This window comes from Tupaia chinensis, unplaced genomic scaffold (genome assembly GCF_000334495.1).
Source record: "Tupaia chinensis unplaced genomic scaffold, TupChi_1.0 Scaffold000132_1, whole genome shotgun sequence".
Taxonomy (NCBI): Eukaryota; Metazoa; Chordata; class Mammalia; order Scandentia; family Tupaiidae; genus Tupaia; species Tupaia belangeri.
The window spans coordinates 4,160,217-4,177,412 of NW_006159601.1; the positions used below are offsets into that span (position 1 = coordinate 4,160,217).

General features: G+C 41.3%; 1 protein-coding gene across 1 annotated transcript in view; it reads right to left on the reverse strand.

Moving 5' to 3' along the window:
- Positions 1-11,633, reverse strand: part of NDFIP1 (Nedd4 family interacting protein 1) — a gene marked incomplete at its 5' end in the record, with an annotated part of 24,200 nt that extends 12,567 nt beyond the window's left edge. The window contains 5 exon segments of the mRNA XM_014586401.1: positions 1,851-1,917; positions 5,978-6,102; positions 6,982-7,069; positions 10,886-11,016; positions 11,546-11,633. Coding sequence (XP_014441887.1) covers positions 1,851-1,917; positions 5,978-6,102; positions 6,982-7,069; positions 10,886-11,016; positions 11,546-11,633 — 499 coding nt within the window.
- Positions 11,634-17,196: the final 5,563 nt, after the last annotated feature.

The window sequence follows — 17,196 nt, forward strand, 5'->3', positions numbered from 1 at the left end:
GGATATGGCCACGCGCAATCCCTTCTCTTCCTGGGATCTTGGGTACGCACACACATGTGCAAGGTGTGAATTTCAAGGTATACCCTGGTTGGTCGTGTGGGAGTCCAGAGACATAATCACTACGCCATTTGCTGGCTTCCGGCATAAATGATTTAAGAAAATTTAAAGGATTTTTCCCCCCTGTATTCAAATTTCATGGGAAATGGATTTTTAATGCTTTATCATTGATCATTCTTGCCATGTACCATTTATTTGCAAAGAAAATATGGTGAAACTCTGGCTACAATCGTGCATTTGCACCCAATCTTTGAGTCATTTTCTTTTCTTTTAAACACCTGTTTGTGAGGGTTTCTTTTCTTAAATCATTGAAGGATTTTTTTAAATTCTCCTCTCGGGATCTTGGGCACATGCGCTTGGCATAAGTTTAAGCCACCAGGTCCTAGACTCAAACCATGGTCAACTACATGGGAGTCCAGCGACATGGCCATTACGCTAACTGCCGGTCCCTAGCCTTTCTCCTAAAGAGACAGGTTAGCAGGAAATCCAAGAAACCATTCCTCCTAAGTTACTTTCCTGTAGATCATTTTTATTAAACAATTTTCCAATGATCAAGGGAGGAAAAGAATATCACTTTGTCTCTTTCCTTGGAATTCCAATGGTCACTGGAACAGTGGAGTAAACAAGGCAATTGGGCAGGTCGGGGGATGATGAATAAATTGTATTTTCTAAGTAAAATTTAGAGCCTGTGATGCCTGGCTCTGCCAGCCTAGGCAAATCAGATCTGAATCTACTGTGTACCTGAAGACCTGGGTGCTAAGCTGTGCTGGCCAGACCCGTAACATCATTGCCACCACGGATCTTAATTAAGGAGGCGACAGAAAGGTTCAAAAAGCAGCTGGGAAACAATAATGTCACAAAAGCACAGCAAAACAGTCACACTATCTTTAATAGTTATAAGACGGCCTCGCAACCGCTTTGTAGAAATGACAATGATCATGGCCTCGTTTACTGCATCATGCACATTTTCTTTACAAAGAATGAAGAAGCCAACATTAGAAATAAGCCAACCCAGCATTCATTTCTTTGTTTAATGCCTAGGGAATAAAGTTTTCATAATAGAGTAAAACATTATCTGAAGAACAACAACCTAAAAAAAAGTCCTCTTAAATATAAGACAATTCTTATTCTCATCAATGGTGAACTAAAGAATGGAAGAAATGCCACAGTGGTTCTTTCAGAAGTTGTATTTAATTAGACTGTACATTTTCTGTTTTCTACTGATGCAGATAGATCCAGCCAATAGTGAGCCACGTAGAATTGGTTACACTAGGGGCTGGCAGGTGGTGTGGTGGTTAAAGACTCTGGACTCCCACATGGCGGACCACAGTTCAAGTCGTGGACCTGGCGGCTTGCTTTCTCACTTTCTCTTTCTCTGTCTCTCTCTGGTCAATAAATAAATAAATAACTAAAGTTAAATAAAAAGAATTCTTTAAAAATTGGTTACACTACAACTATAAGCAATTTGGGGTTTGAGTTGTGAACTCTTTGTGTCAGTAATTCACAAGCGAATAAAAGAATTCATAGTATAATTATCTTAAACTCCACTGATCACATGAGGCCACGGTATTTATAAATGGGTTAGGAAAAGCCTACTACCACAGAGAAAGGTTTTATTAACATGTATGCTGTTATTAAGATTGGTTACAAGAGGCTAATCTAGAAGGAAATATTTTTTAAATTACAATTATTGATGATTAACACATTATAATTATAACAATGAGATAAAGTTTTCTAAAAACACTTCTACTTGTAATAGTTTTCTCTCCTCTTCTTACATTAAAAGCACTTACCTAAAACCAAGAACACCCACCAGAGCCAGTATTGACCATCAAAGTATCCAGGGAAATAGGTGGAAAACTGAAAAATAAGGCAAAACACTTTGTAGCAGCTTAACAATTTCACACTGTAACTTAGGGTACACACAGTATGAGACTTCATTATACCAATGCTATTGTTCAGCCCTGATAGTTTAAAACGTAAGTGGAAAGTTCTTTATGCATTACTCATTTAAAATGGTTACAACAAACTCAAATACATTCCCTTTCACAGAAAAGCAATCTTTAAATATAATAGCTTTCAGCTTTGTGAACTCCTCATTTTGAAAGTATACAGAATATAGTTGTTTTGTGGAAGACCTATTTTTGGGTCTACATAATAAATGCCCTTCTAAAACTGACTTCCATAATAGTTCCACTTTGCTACCTCAGTGCCAGGAGCATTTGTTCAGCTGGTTTTGGCGCCCTCTATTCGAGAGACTTGACCCTGGGCCCCTGCCAGCAGCCTAGCCTTAACCTTGGAAGCTTAACATGTGCCTCATGGTAATCCCATCCCCTTGCCAGACTGCTTTAGGGATGGGCACAGACTGTCATTCTGGCCAATGGAAACTGAGGGCTTCTGAGAAGGTTTCCCTGTTCTAAAGAAAAAGCGGAAGAGAAGAAATAATACCCTTTTTGTTGAGCACGTGTGCTTTCAGCACACACCTCAAACAGCTACCGTTTAACCCTCAGGGGAGGGGGGACTACAGCCGCACTGAATTGTCAGCTGTCCCTGCCGATGTCTGTGAACCACTGATTACTAACCTCCAGAATTTGTTTTCATAGGAAATGAACTTTCCCCCATTTTGATTTCTAAGTAATCTTGATGAAGCTTTTCTACTAGCTCCAAAGCAACCCTAGGGGCTGGCAGATGGCATAGCAATTACATTGCTGGACTCCCACATGGCCGACAATGGTTCGAGTCATAAACCCAGCAGGTTGAAACTCATGCCAGGCACATGTGTGCTGAGTGCCCAGGATTCTGGGAGGAGAATGGAGAAGGGATTGCAGTGTGGCCATACCCCACGGGAGGTGATTTCTCACTTCCCTCTCACTATCTCTTTTTTTCTCTCCCCAAGTACACATACCCTAAGGCAAAAACTTTTACCAAAAAAAAAAAAAAAAAAGGGAATCCCAGGGGCTAGCAGGTGGTGTACTGAACTTCCCACACGGCTAACCATGATTTGAGTTCTGGACATGGTGGCTTGCTTTCTCATTTTCCTCCTAACTGATACAAGTTGACTCATTCGATTCAATTTTAAAGAGTAGTCTATTAGGGATCAGCAGTTAGTGTAATGGCTATGTTGCTGGACTCCCATGTAGTCGATCGCGGTTCGCATCCCGGACCCAGTGGCTTAAAACTCACGCTGGGTGCATGTGTGTGCGTGCCCAAGATCCCGAGAGGAGAATGGAGAAGGGATTGCGGCATGGCCATCTCCCCTGGGGGGTGATTTCTCGCTTTCTGTCTGTCTGTCTCTCTCTCTCTGGTGAGCGCACGCGCCCTATCGCAAAAAATCTCTCCCCCCCCCCAAAAAAAAAGAAAGAAAAAGAGTAATCTATTAGCGGGACCAGGAGGTGATGCACTGGCTATGTCTCTGGACTCCCATGTAGTCAACCGCAGTTCGAGACCCAGACCCAGTGGCTTAAACTCACACCAGGCGCATGTGCGTGCATGCCTAAGATCCTGAGAGAAGAATGGAGGAGAAGGGATTATGGCATGGCCATCCAGCCCCTCGGGGGTGATTTCTCACTTTCTGCCTCTGTCTCTCTGGCAAGCGAACGCATCCTATAGCAAAAACCTCTCCAAAAAAAAAAGAAAATATTAATAATAAATAAATTTTTAAAAAAGAGTAGTCTATTAGCTTAAAAAAATACTGGCAACTAAGTTTTACTTGTTTTCTCTGAAGACTGGGTGTCCAAGTTTAACTAAAGTTTGAGAATTAAAATGTAGTACTCTATGTCTTAATAAAGTTAACAGTTAAGATTTACAGAAGAGGGACCAGCAGATAGCAAGCATAATGGTTGCATTGCAGGACTCCCCTCATGGTCGACACAATTCCAGCCTCAGACCTGGAGGCTTGAAACATGCGTGCCCAAGATCCTGAGAGAAGAATGGGGAAGGAACTGCGGTGTGACCCTACCCCCGGTGGGGGTGATTCCTCACATTCTGTCTCTCCGTCAAGCCCAGGCACTCTACAGCAAAAACCTCGCTCTCTTAAAACAAAACAAACAAACAAAAAATTACAGAAGAATTTAAAACTTTTTAAAGATTTTTTTGCTGCAGGGCATGTGCACTCTCCAGAGTCAGGGCAGAGGTGAGTGAGGGGCAGGGAGAGGAGGCAGGCCATACCACAACCCCTTCTTCATTCTCCTCAGAATTTTGGGCAAGCTCACACACATGGCCAGAATGTTTTTTTTTTTTCTTTTTTAACATTTTGTAATCAGTTGTGGTCCACCAATTCAAACCTTTTATTTATTTATTTTAAGTTTTTAATTTTTAAATTAAGATTTATTCATTATTATTTTTTTAAATTTGCTATAGGGCATATGCACTCATGGGGCAGGGGGGGACGAGAAAGTAAGTCACCAGGTCTGGGACTTAAACCATAGTCGTCCATGTGGGAGCTAGCACCTTTACCACCATGTCACTTGCTGGCCCAGAATTAATACTTTTTAAAGGACTGAGTTCTTAACCTACACTCCATGTTTTAGACTGATACATACTAGCTGTCTAGCGGGAAAGCTTATACCTTTCATCCTATTTTCAAAGGATTCTAGGGTCCAGCAGATAGCACAATGGTTTTGTTACTGGACTACCACCTGGCCAACCACAGTTCGAGTCCCGGACCTGGCAGCTTGAAACTCATGCCAAACGTTGTGTGCTTATGTGCCCAAAATCTTGAGAGGAAAATGGAGAAGGATTGTGCAACATGGCTATCTCCCCTGGGAAGTGATTTCTCACTTTCTGTCTGCTGTCTCTCCAGTAAGCTCATATACCGTGCAGCAAAAATTTCTCATTAAAAAAAAAAAAAAAAAAAAGGATTCTGGCATCCTAATAATGTTAATAGCTGCTTTAGAATAAGATGAAATTACTTTGAGAAACTACAGTGTTCAATCAATATCCATTAATTAGATAAGACTACCAACTGAATAAATCTATTTAGTCTAGAAGATTAATAGGAATAAACTTATCTGAAATCAGAACATATTTTCAAGACCTAGATCTTTTTATAACTTTATTTGATGCAATTTTAACTGACTGGTACCTCCCAAGTTACTGAAGATGTGTATTTCTATATCATTTAGGCCGCTAAAGGAGTAGCACTTGCTAAGCAGCTTTGTTTCCCCAAACATTTTAGCATAATCGATCCTGGAAGGGAGGGAGGAAAGGAGAAAAGACAAGAGGGAAGAACAACAGTAGAATAAAATCTCAGCAGAATTAATGAGAGGAATGCCCATTTTGGTGAGACACCAAAGAAGTGATATCCCTTCTTTTATTATAAAAACAGCTCCAGGGCTGGCCCTGTCGTGCAGGAGTCCAGCACTGAGCAGGAAGCTAGATCCTACGCCTTCTCCCTTTTTTGCACACGCATGCGCACTCTATCATGAATAAAACTAAACAGTGAGGCATGCACACATACTGTCATAGAACATTCAAAATAGAAGAAAGTAGCTGCTGAACACCCTGTAGGCTAGATCAGCATTCACTAGATCTGACTACAAAAGGTGCATGTATGGTCCACCTGCAATTTTTTTAAGGTTTTTGCCATAGGATGTGTGCACTCGCCAGAGAAAGAGAAAGTGAGAAACCACTCCGCAGGGGGGATGGCCACGCTGCAATCCCTGCTCCATTTTCCTCTTAGGATTTTGGGCACACACAGTAAATGTGATTTTCAAGTCGCTCAAACCACGTGGGAGTCCAGCACCTTAATCACCACACCACCTTCTGGCCCCCTGCAACTCATTTTAATTCTACTTCATCATAAAAGCAGAACCAAAAATCATTTAAAATGCAGAGATAGCTAAAAAGAAAAATCAAATATTCAAAATCACTCTAATTATTGTCTCTCTACAAAGTCTATCTTTTCTATTGTACAACTTACCCTGACAATCAGGATCCACTTAATAAGAGAGAGACCAAATCCTGAAATGGCCCCATACCTTCCTGCAGCTGAGGTGGTCAGGCAGAAGGACAGGAAAAACCCAATCCAGTTAAAAAGGAATGCCACTGTAAAGCAAAGGGACGAAGATGTCAGACATGTCCTATTACACAAGGACCTGGAGTGCCCTTTACACCTACCTCCAATTAAATGACTTTCCCACTACCACCCTCACTTCACCTCCCCCAAGACACCGTCCTGTCTTCCCCCATGGAAAAAACAAGACGGTATCCTCTCTAGATTTGAGCTTTCTGCACTATTATATTCAGTGCTATTCACTTTCAAAATGCCTTAGCATCCATCGAACTGTATCCTTATGACCTGTGCTCTTCACTGTGTGCATTATATGTCAGTAAATAAAAATAAATGTCTTGAATATTAAATTAATGCCTCCAAATAACCTGACTCAAGCCACTTATCCTGCTCTTGGAGTTGTGACAGCTTACATAATATCACCTCTTAAAGCATCACATTTCATTTATCTTTTTAATACAGCAAATGAAAAAAATGGCGGATTGCTTCTCAGTAAGGCACATGAAAAGATACATGTACTGTAACATCAAGAAGCAAAAACAAGGCTGACTTTGTTGTGGTAGAAAACAGGAGCTTGCAGAACAGAATACGCAAGACATCTAACTCCTATTCTACAGGTTGTGTGCGAACAGAGCAATGCTAAGGGGCCCTGCAGCCCCAGAACGTGAGGCTTAGTTCATATAAAAAGGCAGCATCCTGGAACGGCTTTATACTTTCCACACATTTTATGGAAACAGAAGGCAAAGCGAGGGATGCTAAAAGTACACTGAACTCAGAACATTCCAGTAAAAGGCACTAAACAAATATAACATATCACTATATTAGTTCAAATAGTTTTTAAGTCAGTCAGATTCACCCACAACCCAAGGCACTCTGGTTTGTAGGAAGTGGCTTTCCTACGTGTATATACTTACTGAAAAAAGTTAACATGAAGATTCCATCATTTCCTATCCTCAGCTGGTCAGCATCATCAAAATCATCCCGACCCACAAAATCCTCATCCTAGTTGAAAAGAATAAGGTAAATGCATAATAAATTATTTCTAGACAAAGGGACGACGTCAAGAAAAATGAAGGGGCAAAAGAGAAAATTTATTGTTCTGGCTCAGTAGTCAAACTACAAGCATTAAAGGCACAGTCTGCCTTTAATTTCATTTTCCTTAAAAGTAAAGATATACAACTAGCCCTTGATATCCACAGGAAATGGATTCCAGGACCTTCCACAGATACCAAAACCCTTAGATGTTGAAGTCCCTTCTATGAAATGGCATATATCTGCATATATCCTATGCAGGCCTTCCTGTATACGTCAAAGCGCCTTTCTAGATTACTTATAATACCTAATACAATGTAAGTGCCACGTCAATAGTTGTTATACTGTATTTTTTTTATTGTGGAGTATACAGTTCTTTTTTTACTGTCTTTTTACCTTAAATATTTTTGATCAAAACAATTATTTTCGATTCACAGTTGGTTGAATTCATTGATGAGAACCCTTGGATACAGAGGGCTGACTGTAATTACGGAAGAAATAGATCTTTCTTTTATCCTCCTAGCTTTCTAAATAAATTTTTCATTTATAACCCAAATTTATCTTTAATAATACACCTCAAAAATTTAAAAGTCCACAAAGAACTATTCATTCTTCTTTTGAAAAAATATATATCTCAAAAAAAGAAAATGTACTTACACATTTGGCTCAAATTCTAGACTATCAATAAAACAGGGCTTGCCTGGGCTAGAATATTAATAATCCAGAGTGTGTTACGGAGATAAATGGACCAGCTGAAACGCTCTATTAGACGTGGGGGCGGGGCAGGCAGGGAGGACCACAGGATCACACATGAAGAGGTCAACGCCATCGCATTTGAGGTCTGAAACAACGTCACCTCCAATCTTATCAACAGAGAGGATCCTTCAGTCCTAACTTGAAAATGTGATATAGCAGGTCTATAAAGAACATAATTCCAACCAACACCAACACCTGTAGCCTACCTTTTCAACCCATGTAGGTATATTTTGTGCTATTGATAAATGAGAGCCAGCAGGTGACATGGTGGTTAAGATGGTTAAATCCCACATGGCCAATTATGTGGCTTAAGTCTTGAACCCACCAGCTTGAAAAACACACCCGGCACAAGTGGGTGCATGCCCAAAATCCTGAAAAGAGGGAGAAGTGGAGGAGAACAGATTATAGAGTGACCATTCCCAATGAGGGGTGCTTTCTCATTTTCCTTCTCTAGGGTGAACCTGTGCACTCCCTGGCAAATTAAAAATAAATAAATAAATCTAAAGAATTATTTATTTAATTTTATTCATTCATTCATTCATCTTAATTTGACCAAAGAAAGACAGACACAGAGAGAGAAGGAAAGTAAGAAAGCAAGACACCAGGTCCAGGATTCAAACCATGGTCGGCCATGTGGGTATGTCTAGCACCTTAACCACCACACCACCTGCTGGCTCCTAAATTAAAAATTTTTATAAAAACTGATCATATGCTTAAAAGTAGAAGTGAGACTTGTAAATAGCTCATGAAGTCTCCCAAAAATAGACAATCTAAACTAATCCTAAGAAGAAAAGAGGCTGAGAAGATCCATACCAGTTGTTAATAATTGTTCTCTCCTGGGGAATGGGAACTAGAGAAACGGAAGGTGACAGGGGCAGCTTCCTTTTCTAATTGGAAACCCTTTCAAATTTTTACAAGAATGCACTTGTTATATAATCAACTTTTTAAAATATGAAATATCTAGTACTGACTTCACATTAGCAGAATATGGTTCTGACAAATTAGAAGTGATTTCTTTTTATTCGATAACTCTTCAAAGATATACTCCAAGGGCCAGCTAGGTGGCACAGGGGTTAAGGCATCTGGATCCAACATGGCTGACTGTGTGGTTCAAGCCCCAGACCCAGTGGCATGAAAGACACACTAGGCAGTGTCCATGTGTGCCCCAAAATTCTGAGGAGAGAAGAGAAGGAACTGCAGCATGGTCACCCCCCTGAGGGATGCTTGCTTTCTCTCCATCTCTCTCAGGCAAAACCATGCACCCTACAGCTTAATAATAATAATAATAATAGTAAAAAGACATACTATAAAAATATGCAAAAGTAACTTCTACTAATACTGCAATTGCCTTCTAATTATTCTTCCTATCTTAGTATCTCTTCTAACATGATCCCTACTAAAAATGGTTGTCAGGTTCACGTTTCCAAAGTACCATACTAGTCCTTTCATACACCTACTAGAAGACTTTAAAGGATTCTGTATGAATTATTGTACATACTAAGTCTAAATGCCTCAGCCTGTATTCCAAGGAGGCTCCTATAAACAACAGTTCAAGGAACGCTCCTAAAAACAGCATTCTGGTCACATCTTCCTACCACTCTTCATGAACTCTTCGCTTAAGCAAAACCAATGACTATGCCCACAGATCTGCCCCGCGCCTGACTGAACTCACATCTGTTTTCTAGGCTTTTTCCTTCCGGAATGCTTGTATTAATCAAAACTCTGGGTCCACTTAAAATTCCACTGTCTCCCATGATCACCCAGGATAAAGTCACAGTTCTTGGTGCCCAGGGCTCTTGTGCAACTTACACTTGGGTATGTGTGGAATTTTTACCCTCACTGGATGTTAGGCTCTTACATGGTAGAAATACTGCTTACACAAAGCTTACACCTATCCATTTCAAAATATATGGCACCTTGTGTAAAAAGCTGGGGCCAGGAGGTGATGTGGTGGTTAAGGCACTGGACTCCAATACGTACAATCACTGGACCCAGTGGCTTGAAAATCACACAAGGCATGTGTGCATAACTGCTCAAAATCCTGAGAGGAGAATGCAGGAGAAGGGACTGCACTGTAGCCATCCCCTGTGGGGGTGATTTATTTTCCCTCTCATTGTCTCTCTCTGGTGAGCACACATGCCCTATGGCCAGGGTGAAAAAAAAAAAGAACCAGAAGTGCCCAAAAGTCTCTCCTGGCTTGGGACCGGTAGTTGGCGTAATGGCTATGTTGCTGGACTCCCATGTAGTCGATTGCAGTTCGAGTCCCAGACTCGGTGGCTTGAACTCATGTGGGACACATGTGCGTGTGTGCCCAAGACCTCGAGAGGAGAATGGAGGAGAAAGGATTGCAGAAATCACCCCCCACTGGGAAGTGATTTCTCACTTTCTGTCTCTCTCTTTCTGGAGAACCCAAGCACTCCATAGCAAAAACCTCTCAAAAAAAAAAAAAACCCACAAACAAACAAACACACACCTCTCCTGGCTTACATCACATCCTCTCGGACCCCCACAAGCCAACGTGAGGCTTGACAGGATCTGAACTCACCATGTCCCCACAAAATGGCATGATCTGGACAGCTGGAAGCATGGGGTTCTGGTCCCTGTTGTGAATTTTTAATTCTATGAAGTTGCATATATTTATTTTCTCCACAGACCTCACTAGCAGCTATCCACCTAGCACCAAAATAAGAAGGATGCAGAACTGAGGCAAAGTCCTTGTATTTCCTGAATCATCTCCCGTGCAAAGATGTGGCAGTCAACCCCAGTGAGCTGACACAGTGCTGGTGGTAGGAGAGATACAAAAACACTGAGGTGGTTCGACAAGCCAGTTTCCGCCCACTTAAACCACTTCAACTCATCATTTTCAGGAGGAGATGAGCTTATTATCCCAAAAGAAAAGATACTTGTTTCTTAAGGTTGGCTGTACTTTTACTATTCAATACAATAGTAAGTTATAAATCAAAAGTGGCTAATGGAGGTAATTTAATTCCCATGAAGCAGCCATCAGGTAACATGGCAAATTGTACTTACTCTTCCAGGAACCAACGGGATGGTAGCTTCGGCCTTGGTTCTCTCAGCCTCGTCATAACTGGGTAGTGTGGTGGCCACATTGTAAGAAGGGGGCTTTGGAAACCCAGACTCATCTTTGTAGTCAAAATACGCTATAGCATAAAAGGAAACAAGTGACCATTACTTAATAATGAACTAAATTGAAGGGATAAAAGGATTCCCCTAACTCTGGCAAACAAAACCCTGCCGTTCACCTAAGAATGCAGATTTAATAACTGGACCCAGAGATGTTTATAAATGAAAGAAAGAGGCTGGGGTGACTTTTAAATTGATCTAGCTCTCAATTATTTGTAAGCCAGACATATTCCGTAACCGTTCCTTTGACCATCATATTAAAGGACAGGGTATTTTTCTTTTTTTTTTTTTTAATTTGCCAGAGGGTGTGGCACCCTTTGGAGAGAGAGGGAGAGAGAAAATGGGAAAGTACCCCTTCATGGGGAACGGTTACACTGCAATCCCTTCTCCATTTCTCCCTCCTTTTGGGATGTTGGACATGCATGCATGCCTGGCATTATTTTTTAAAGCTGCTGGGTCCAGCTCTTGAACTGCACAGCTGGCCACGTGGCCCACGCACAGTGTATGTAAGGAGCTGGGCATCACCTCACCCACCCGGTTACCGACCTGCACTGTCTGCAGAGATGCTGCTGTACGGGGGAGGAGCATCGCCTGCAGCCTGCTCGGGTTCTCCAGGCTCTTCTTCATTCTGCAACTAAAAAAAGTTTCTATTTTAATGCAAGTATGAGGGCAATGTGTTTAAAAAGCCTTAAAGTGCATAAATTCTTTTTAAAATAATTCTATTCTCAGGAAGTTATTTTATGGAAATGATCAAAGATGCAAAAACAGTAGATATAACTGCTATTGTAGCAAAAATAGAAACAACCTAAATTCCAATCATAGGAGATTTTAAAATAAGTTACAGTACATCTCTCACAAGGACTTTTTGAGAGAGAGAGACTTTTGCTAGAGGGTGCGTGCACTCACCAGAGAGACAGAACGGAAAATGAGATAAGGGGGGGCGGGGTGGCCACGCCACACTCTCTTCTCCATTCTCCTCTCCGGATTTTGGGCACACATGCTCACAAGCCCTGCATTAGTTTCAAGCCGCCAGGTCCAGGGCTTGAACTGCAGTTGACCATGTGGGAGTCCGGTGACATAACCATTACACCGTCCACTGATTCCAAGGACTATTTTTTTAAAGAATTATTTTATTTAACTTTATGTAATTTGACCAGAGAGGGACAGAGTGAGAAAGAGAGTGAGAAAGTAAGCTGCCAGGTCTGGGACTTGAACCGCAATCAACCATGTAGGAGTCCAGCGTCCTTAACCACCAGACCATCTGCTGGCCCGCCCGATCCCGAAGACTATTAAGCAGTCACAAAATACACAAATAAAGAAATTTTGATGACTGAATAGTTATTCATGGTCTACATAAAAAAGTAAATTCACCAAATAAGTTTATCATATAAACTTATTTTTAATAACACACGTATAGAATGGAAAGAAAAAGTCTAGAACGACAGACATCAACAATTCAACATAGGTATCCCTTGGTAACAGAAGTATAAGGAAATTTTTCCATTGTGTTGGTTATCATGTACGTTCCTGTTTTCTGTAATAAACTTTTACTACTTTGTATAATTTTTTTAATTAGAAAAATAATCTGTTAAAACAAAGATAACTCATAAGCAAATCAAGGTTTTATGATATATTGTTTGTGCACAAAAATGAAATCTATTTTTTCTTTCTTTCAAAGAATTATTTTAACTTCATTTATTTTTAATTTGACCAGAGAGGGACAGAGAGAGAGAGAGAGCCGCCAGGTCTGGGACTCAAACTGCAGTCTGCCATGTGGGAGCCCAATGCCTTTAACCACTACACCACCTGCCAGCCCCACAAAATGAAATCTTGAGGCATTTATTAAAACAAAATTATTCTTTTTTTTTTTTTTAGAGAGATTTTTGCTATAGGGAGCATGCACTCGCCAGAGAGAAAGAGACAGAAAACAAAAACTCACCCCCTCACCCCCCGGAAATGGCCACACTGCAATCCCTTCTCCTCCATTATCCTCTGAGGATTTTTAAGCACATATGCACATGTGCCCGGCTTGAGTTTTAAGCCACCAGGTCCGGGACTTAACTATAATTGACTACATGGGAGTCCAGCCACATAACCATTACATTATCTTCTGGTACCTATTAAAACAAAATTCTACCTGATTCGACATGTATTCTCTGTCAATAAATCTCCTTCTTGGGACCAGCAGTTAGCATAATGGCTATGTCGCTGGACTCCCATGTAGTCGACCGCGGCTCACGTCCTGGACCCCGGTGGCTTAAAACTCACGCCGGGCGCGTGTGCGTGCGTGCCCAAGATCCCGAAAGGAGACCAGAGCAGAAGGGATTGCGGCATGGCCATCCCCCCTGGGGGGTGATTTCTCACTTTCTGTCTCTCTGTCTCTCTCTGTCTGTCTGGCGAGCGCACGTGCCCTTATAGCATAAAACCTCTCCAAAAAAAAAAAAATCTCCTTCTTGATCTCAATAATTTTCTTGCTGGCCAAATCTATAATTAGTTATTTTATTTTAAAAGAATTATTTAACTTATTTATTTTAATTTGACCAGAGAGGGACACAGAGAGAGAGAGAGGAAGTGAGAAAGCAAGCCACCATGTCCAGGACTTGAACTGAAATCAGCCATGTGTGGGTCCAGCGCCCTTAAGCAACAGGCCACATGCTGGTCTCTCAATTAGTTATTTTAAATAACTCACACTGAAAGTATGTCTGTTGCTGCTAGTCTAGATAGCTTATCTAAATCAGACTCAAAGAAAGACATTTACTTTTTTCCATTATGACACAGACTATGAATTTAAAGAATGAGTTGGAGCCAGTCCCAGGCTTGGTTGTTTAGGCTGCTGAATCTCACGTGGCCAACTAGATGGTTGGAGTCCCAGACCTGGCAGTTTCAAAAACACATTGGTATTGAGCTTGAGTACCCAAAATCCCAGAAAGGGGGAGAAGCGGAGGATAAGAGATAGTAGCATGACCATGCCCCATGGTGGGTACTTTCTTCCCTTTTCATCTTCTCTCTCTCTCTTTTTCTCTCCCTCCACCCCATCTCGACCCTGCCTGTCTCCCTCTGTAAAAGTAGAAAAAGAAAAAAGGATGAGTTGGCTGAAATTGAAGGTCAAACTGTAAAGTAATAACAGAATATTTAAGTCTCTAAATGTATTTATTGCCCTCACCAGAGAAAGAGAGAGAGAAAAAAGCACCACCCTCAAAGAGGTATGGCCCTGCTGTAATCCCTTCTTCTCCATGTCTCCATCCTGTCAAGAACTGGGCCATGCATGCACAAGTGCCCAGCATGTACTTCCAGCCACTGGGGCTGGGATTCAAATCATGGTCAGGCATGTGGGATCCAGCTCCCTATGCATGGTGCTTAATCACTGCACTGCATGGCCAGCCCATGGACATTCACTGCTGTAAGCCACTGGGGGGCCTGGTCCTGGCTTCAGTACCGTCATGGTACATAGAGTCAGAGGTGTCCCAACATAAAGGACACCTCTAATCCACTACATTGTAACTGATGATCTCAATCTCCAGTCCCTACACTCTTCAAAAACAGAGGCCAACAAAACTTTTCCGAGTAGTTCTGCAAAGCATTAGATTTCAAATGAATTCTGTGCCAAATTCTTATCTGGATCTATCAACTGGGCACTTTTTTCTTCAACCCCAATAATCTGATGTTAAACTAAAGATACTTCCAAAATAATTGTATAATAACCTAAGATGACTTCTTTCAAAGCCATATGGGCAAAATAGCTATCTATGGTAAAGCCAAATGTTCCTGGGACACCAAATCAGAGCACAATTTTTTTTTATGGTGCCAATTTTAAATAGTTTTATTTAAGACATTGCATTTTCCACTTACGATACAGTGCTTATAAAGTGCAATATTATTTTTCCCTGTGCACGTGGTCCATATTCAAGTATTGAGAATGCCCAGTAATTCACTATAGCAGCTGAACTTCTATGACTGCCAGAGTTCACTACAAATTGGGGTCCTTCAACAAGTTAAGGAAAGTTCCTGGGACTGTGGTTCACCTGGAATATTGGTTTTGACATGAACTGAGAGCTGGACAGTGGCACTGCAATAAAACACATCGCACTGAAAGGCTGACCCACGTGAGAAGGCTCCATGTTCACATCCCGAGACCTCACTGAGGAGCCCGGGCATGCATGTGGACCACAGTCTGGGGCTGGCTGAGGATAAGGGTCAATCCCAGTGTCAAGACCCCGTTAGGGGTACTGTCTATCTATATCTCTGTGTCTCTGGCTCACTTAGGAAATAAAGAAACAAACAAAATTATTGAAAGCTTTAGAGAATTCTCAGTCTCCACAACTTACCACTCTGGTGCTGTGGGAAGGTTGCAAAAAGAGACAAGAGTCAGCAAGAACAGAAGCAAAAATACAGATTTTTCAAGAATGCTACCTTAGGGACAAGCAGGTGGCATGGTGGTGAAGGTGCTGGACTCCCACACGACCAACCACAGTTAAAGTCCTGGACCTTGTGGCTTGAAAATGATGCCGGGTGCGCATACACGTGTTCCCCAAATCCCAAGAAGAGAATGGAGAAGGGATTGCGGCATGTCCATCCCTCCTGCGGGGGGTGATTTCTCACTTTCTCTTTCTGTTTCTTTGGCGAGCACATGCACACTAAAGCAAAACCTTTCTTGAAACAAAACAAAAAATTCTATCTTAATATACTCTAGTCAGTAATGTCCTATACTTAAACCTAGCTCAATATTTCTAACTTGTTTTATGTTTCCTGGGCTTGGTTGAAGTAATCATGTTACTCCTACATAATTCAGGTTTCAGAAGGGAAACAAGGCAATTCCAAGAATACAGAAGCCTAAAGAATCGAAGAGGTTAAAGAGGTCTTATATACCAGTACCTGAAGGATGGGCTACCTAGCAACCTGGAAATGGGAAATCTGATCTTTTTCCCACTGTACTAACAGACAACAGAACAAAGATACTCCAACTTTCTCAGAAACCCTAATATCCTCTTCAGTATGGAAAAAAGAAACATTTTCAGGTGAGGTCTTTTTGCTCCACTAAAATTACTACTTTGGAATCAGGTACCAATATATTTAAACGAAAAAAAAGGCAAAGAAAAAGAAAACAATAATAATAATAATAAACCACCTGTTTTGACTATAGGGACTATACATACTGGGATCATCCCAATATCTCCCCACTCTGGCTTATTTTCATAAGGCTGATGGTGAGATCAGGCTCTCCCAGGAAAGCTGTTTAAAATTAAACTCTACAGGACCAGCAGATGGTGTAATGGTTCCTCTGCTGGATTCCCACGTAATTGACCATGGTTTGAGTCTCAGACCCAATGGGTTAAACTCACGCTCAGCACATGTGCATGTGTGTCCAGGATCCTGAGAGGAGAATGGAGAAGGGATTGTGGTGTGGCCATCCCCCCCAGGGTCTTTTCGGTGAGCACACAGACCCTAAGGCAAAACTCTCTCTCTCAAAAAAAAAAAATAAATAAAATAAAAATAAACTCTAGGGGCTAGCAGGTGGCATAGTGGTTTTAGGTGCTAGACTTCTACATGGCTGACCACGGTTTGAGTCCCAGACCTGGCAGTTTGAAACTCATGCCAGGCATGTACGCATGTGTGCCAAAAATCCCAGGAGGAGAGGGGATTTTGGTGTGGCCGTCCCTTCAGAGGGTAACTTTTCATTCTCTCTTTTACTATCTCTCTCCAGAGATCACACATGCTCTATAGCAAAAACCTTAAAAAATAAGTAAATAAATACAATGACACTCTCTGGGCTCATCCATGGTGGTACAGGCAGCAGGGTAGAGATACCCAGCACTAGAGCCATATGGGAAAGCCCAGGGTTTGGATCCTAGGTTGACCTAAATGTGCTGGGCACACCTGTGATTCTGGCTGGCTGGAATCTGGAGGGAGGGAATCATAGGGTGTTGAGACCCTGTCAGGGGTCCTGTTTGCCTCTCTAAATACATATATACAAACATATATATATATACACACACACACACACACACACACACACACACAAACTTCAAAAAATTTATGTATTAGGTCATCAGGAAAATCATAACTTATTTTTCTATTTTTCTATGCAAAAATGTGTCATGACTTTCCTGACTCCTCTCTCCCTCTCTCTCTCTCTCTAAATATATAAACACACACACACATATAAAATATATATATATTATATATAAAGTATATATTAT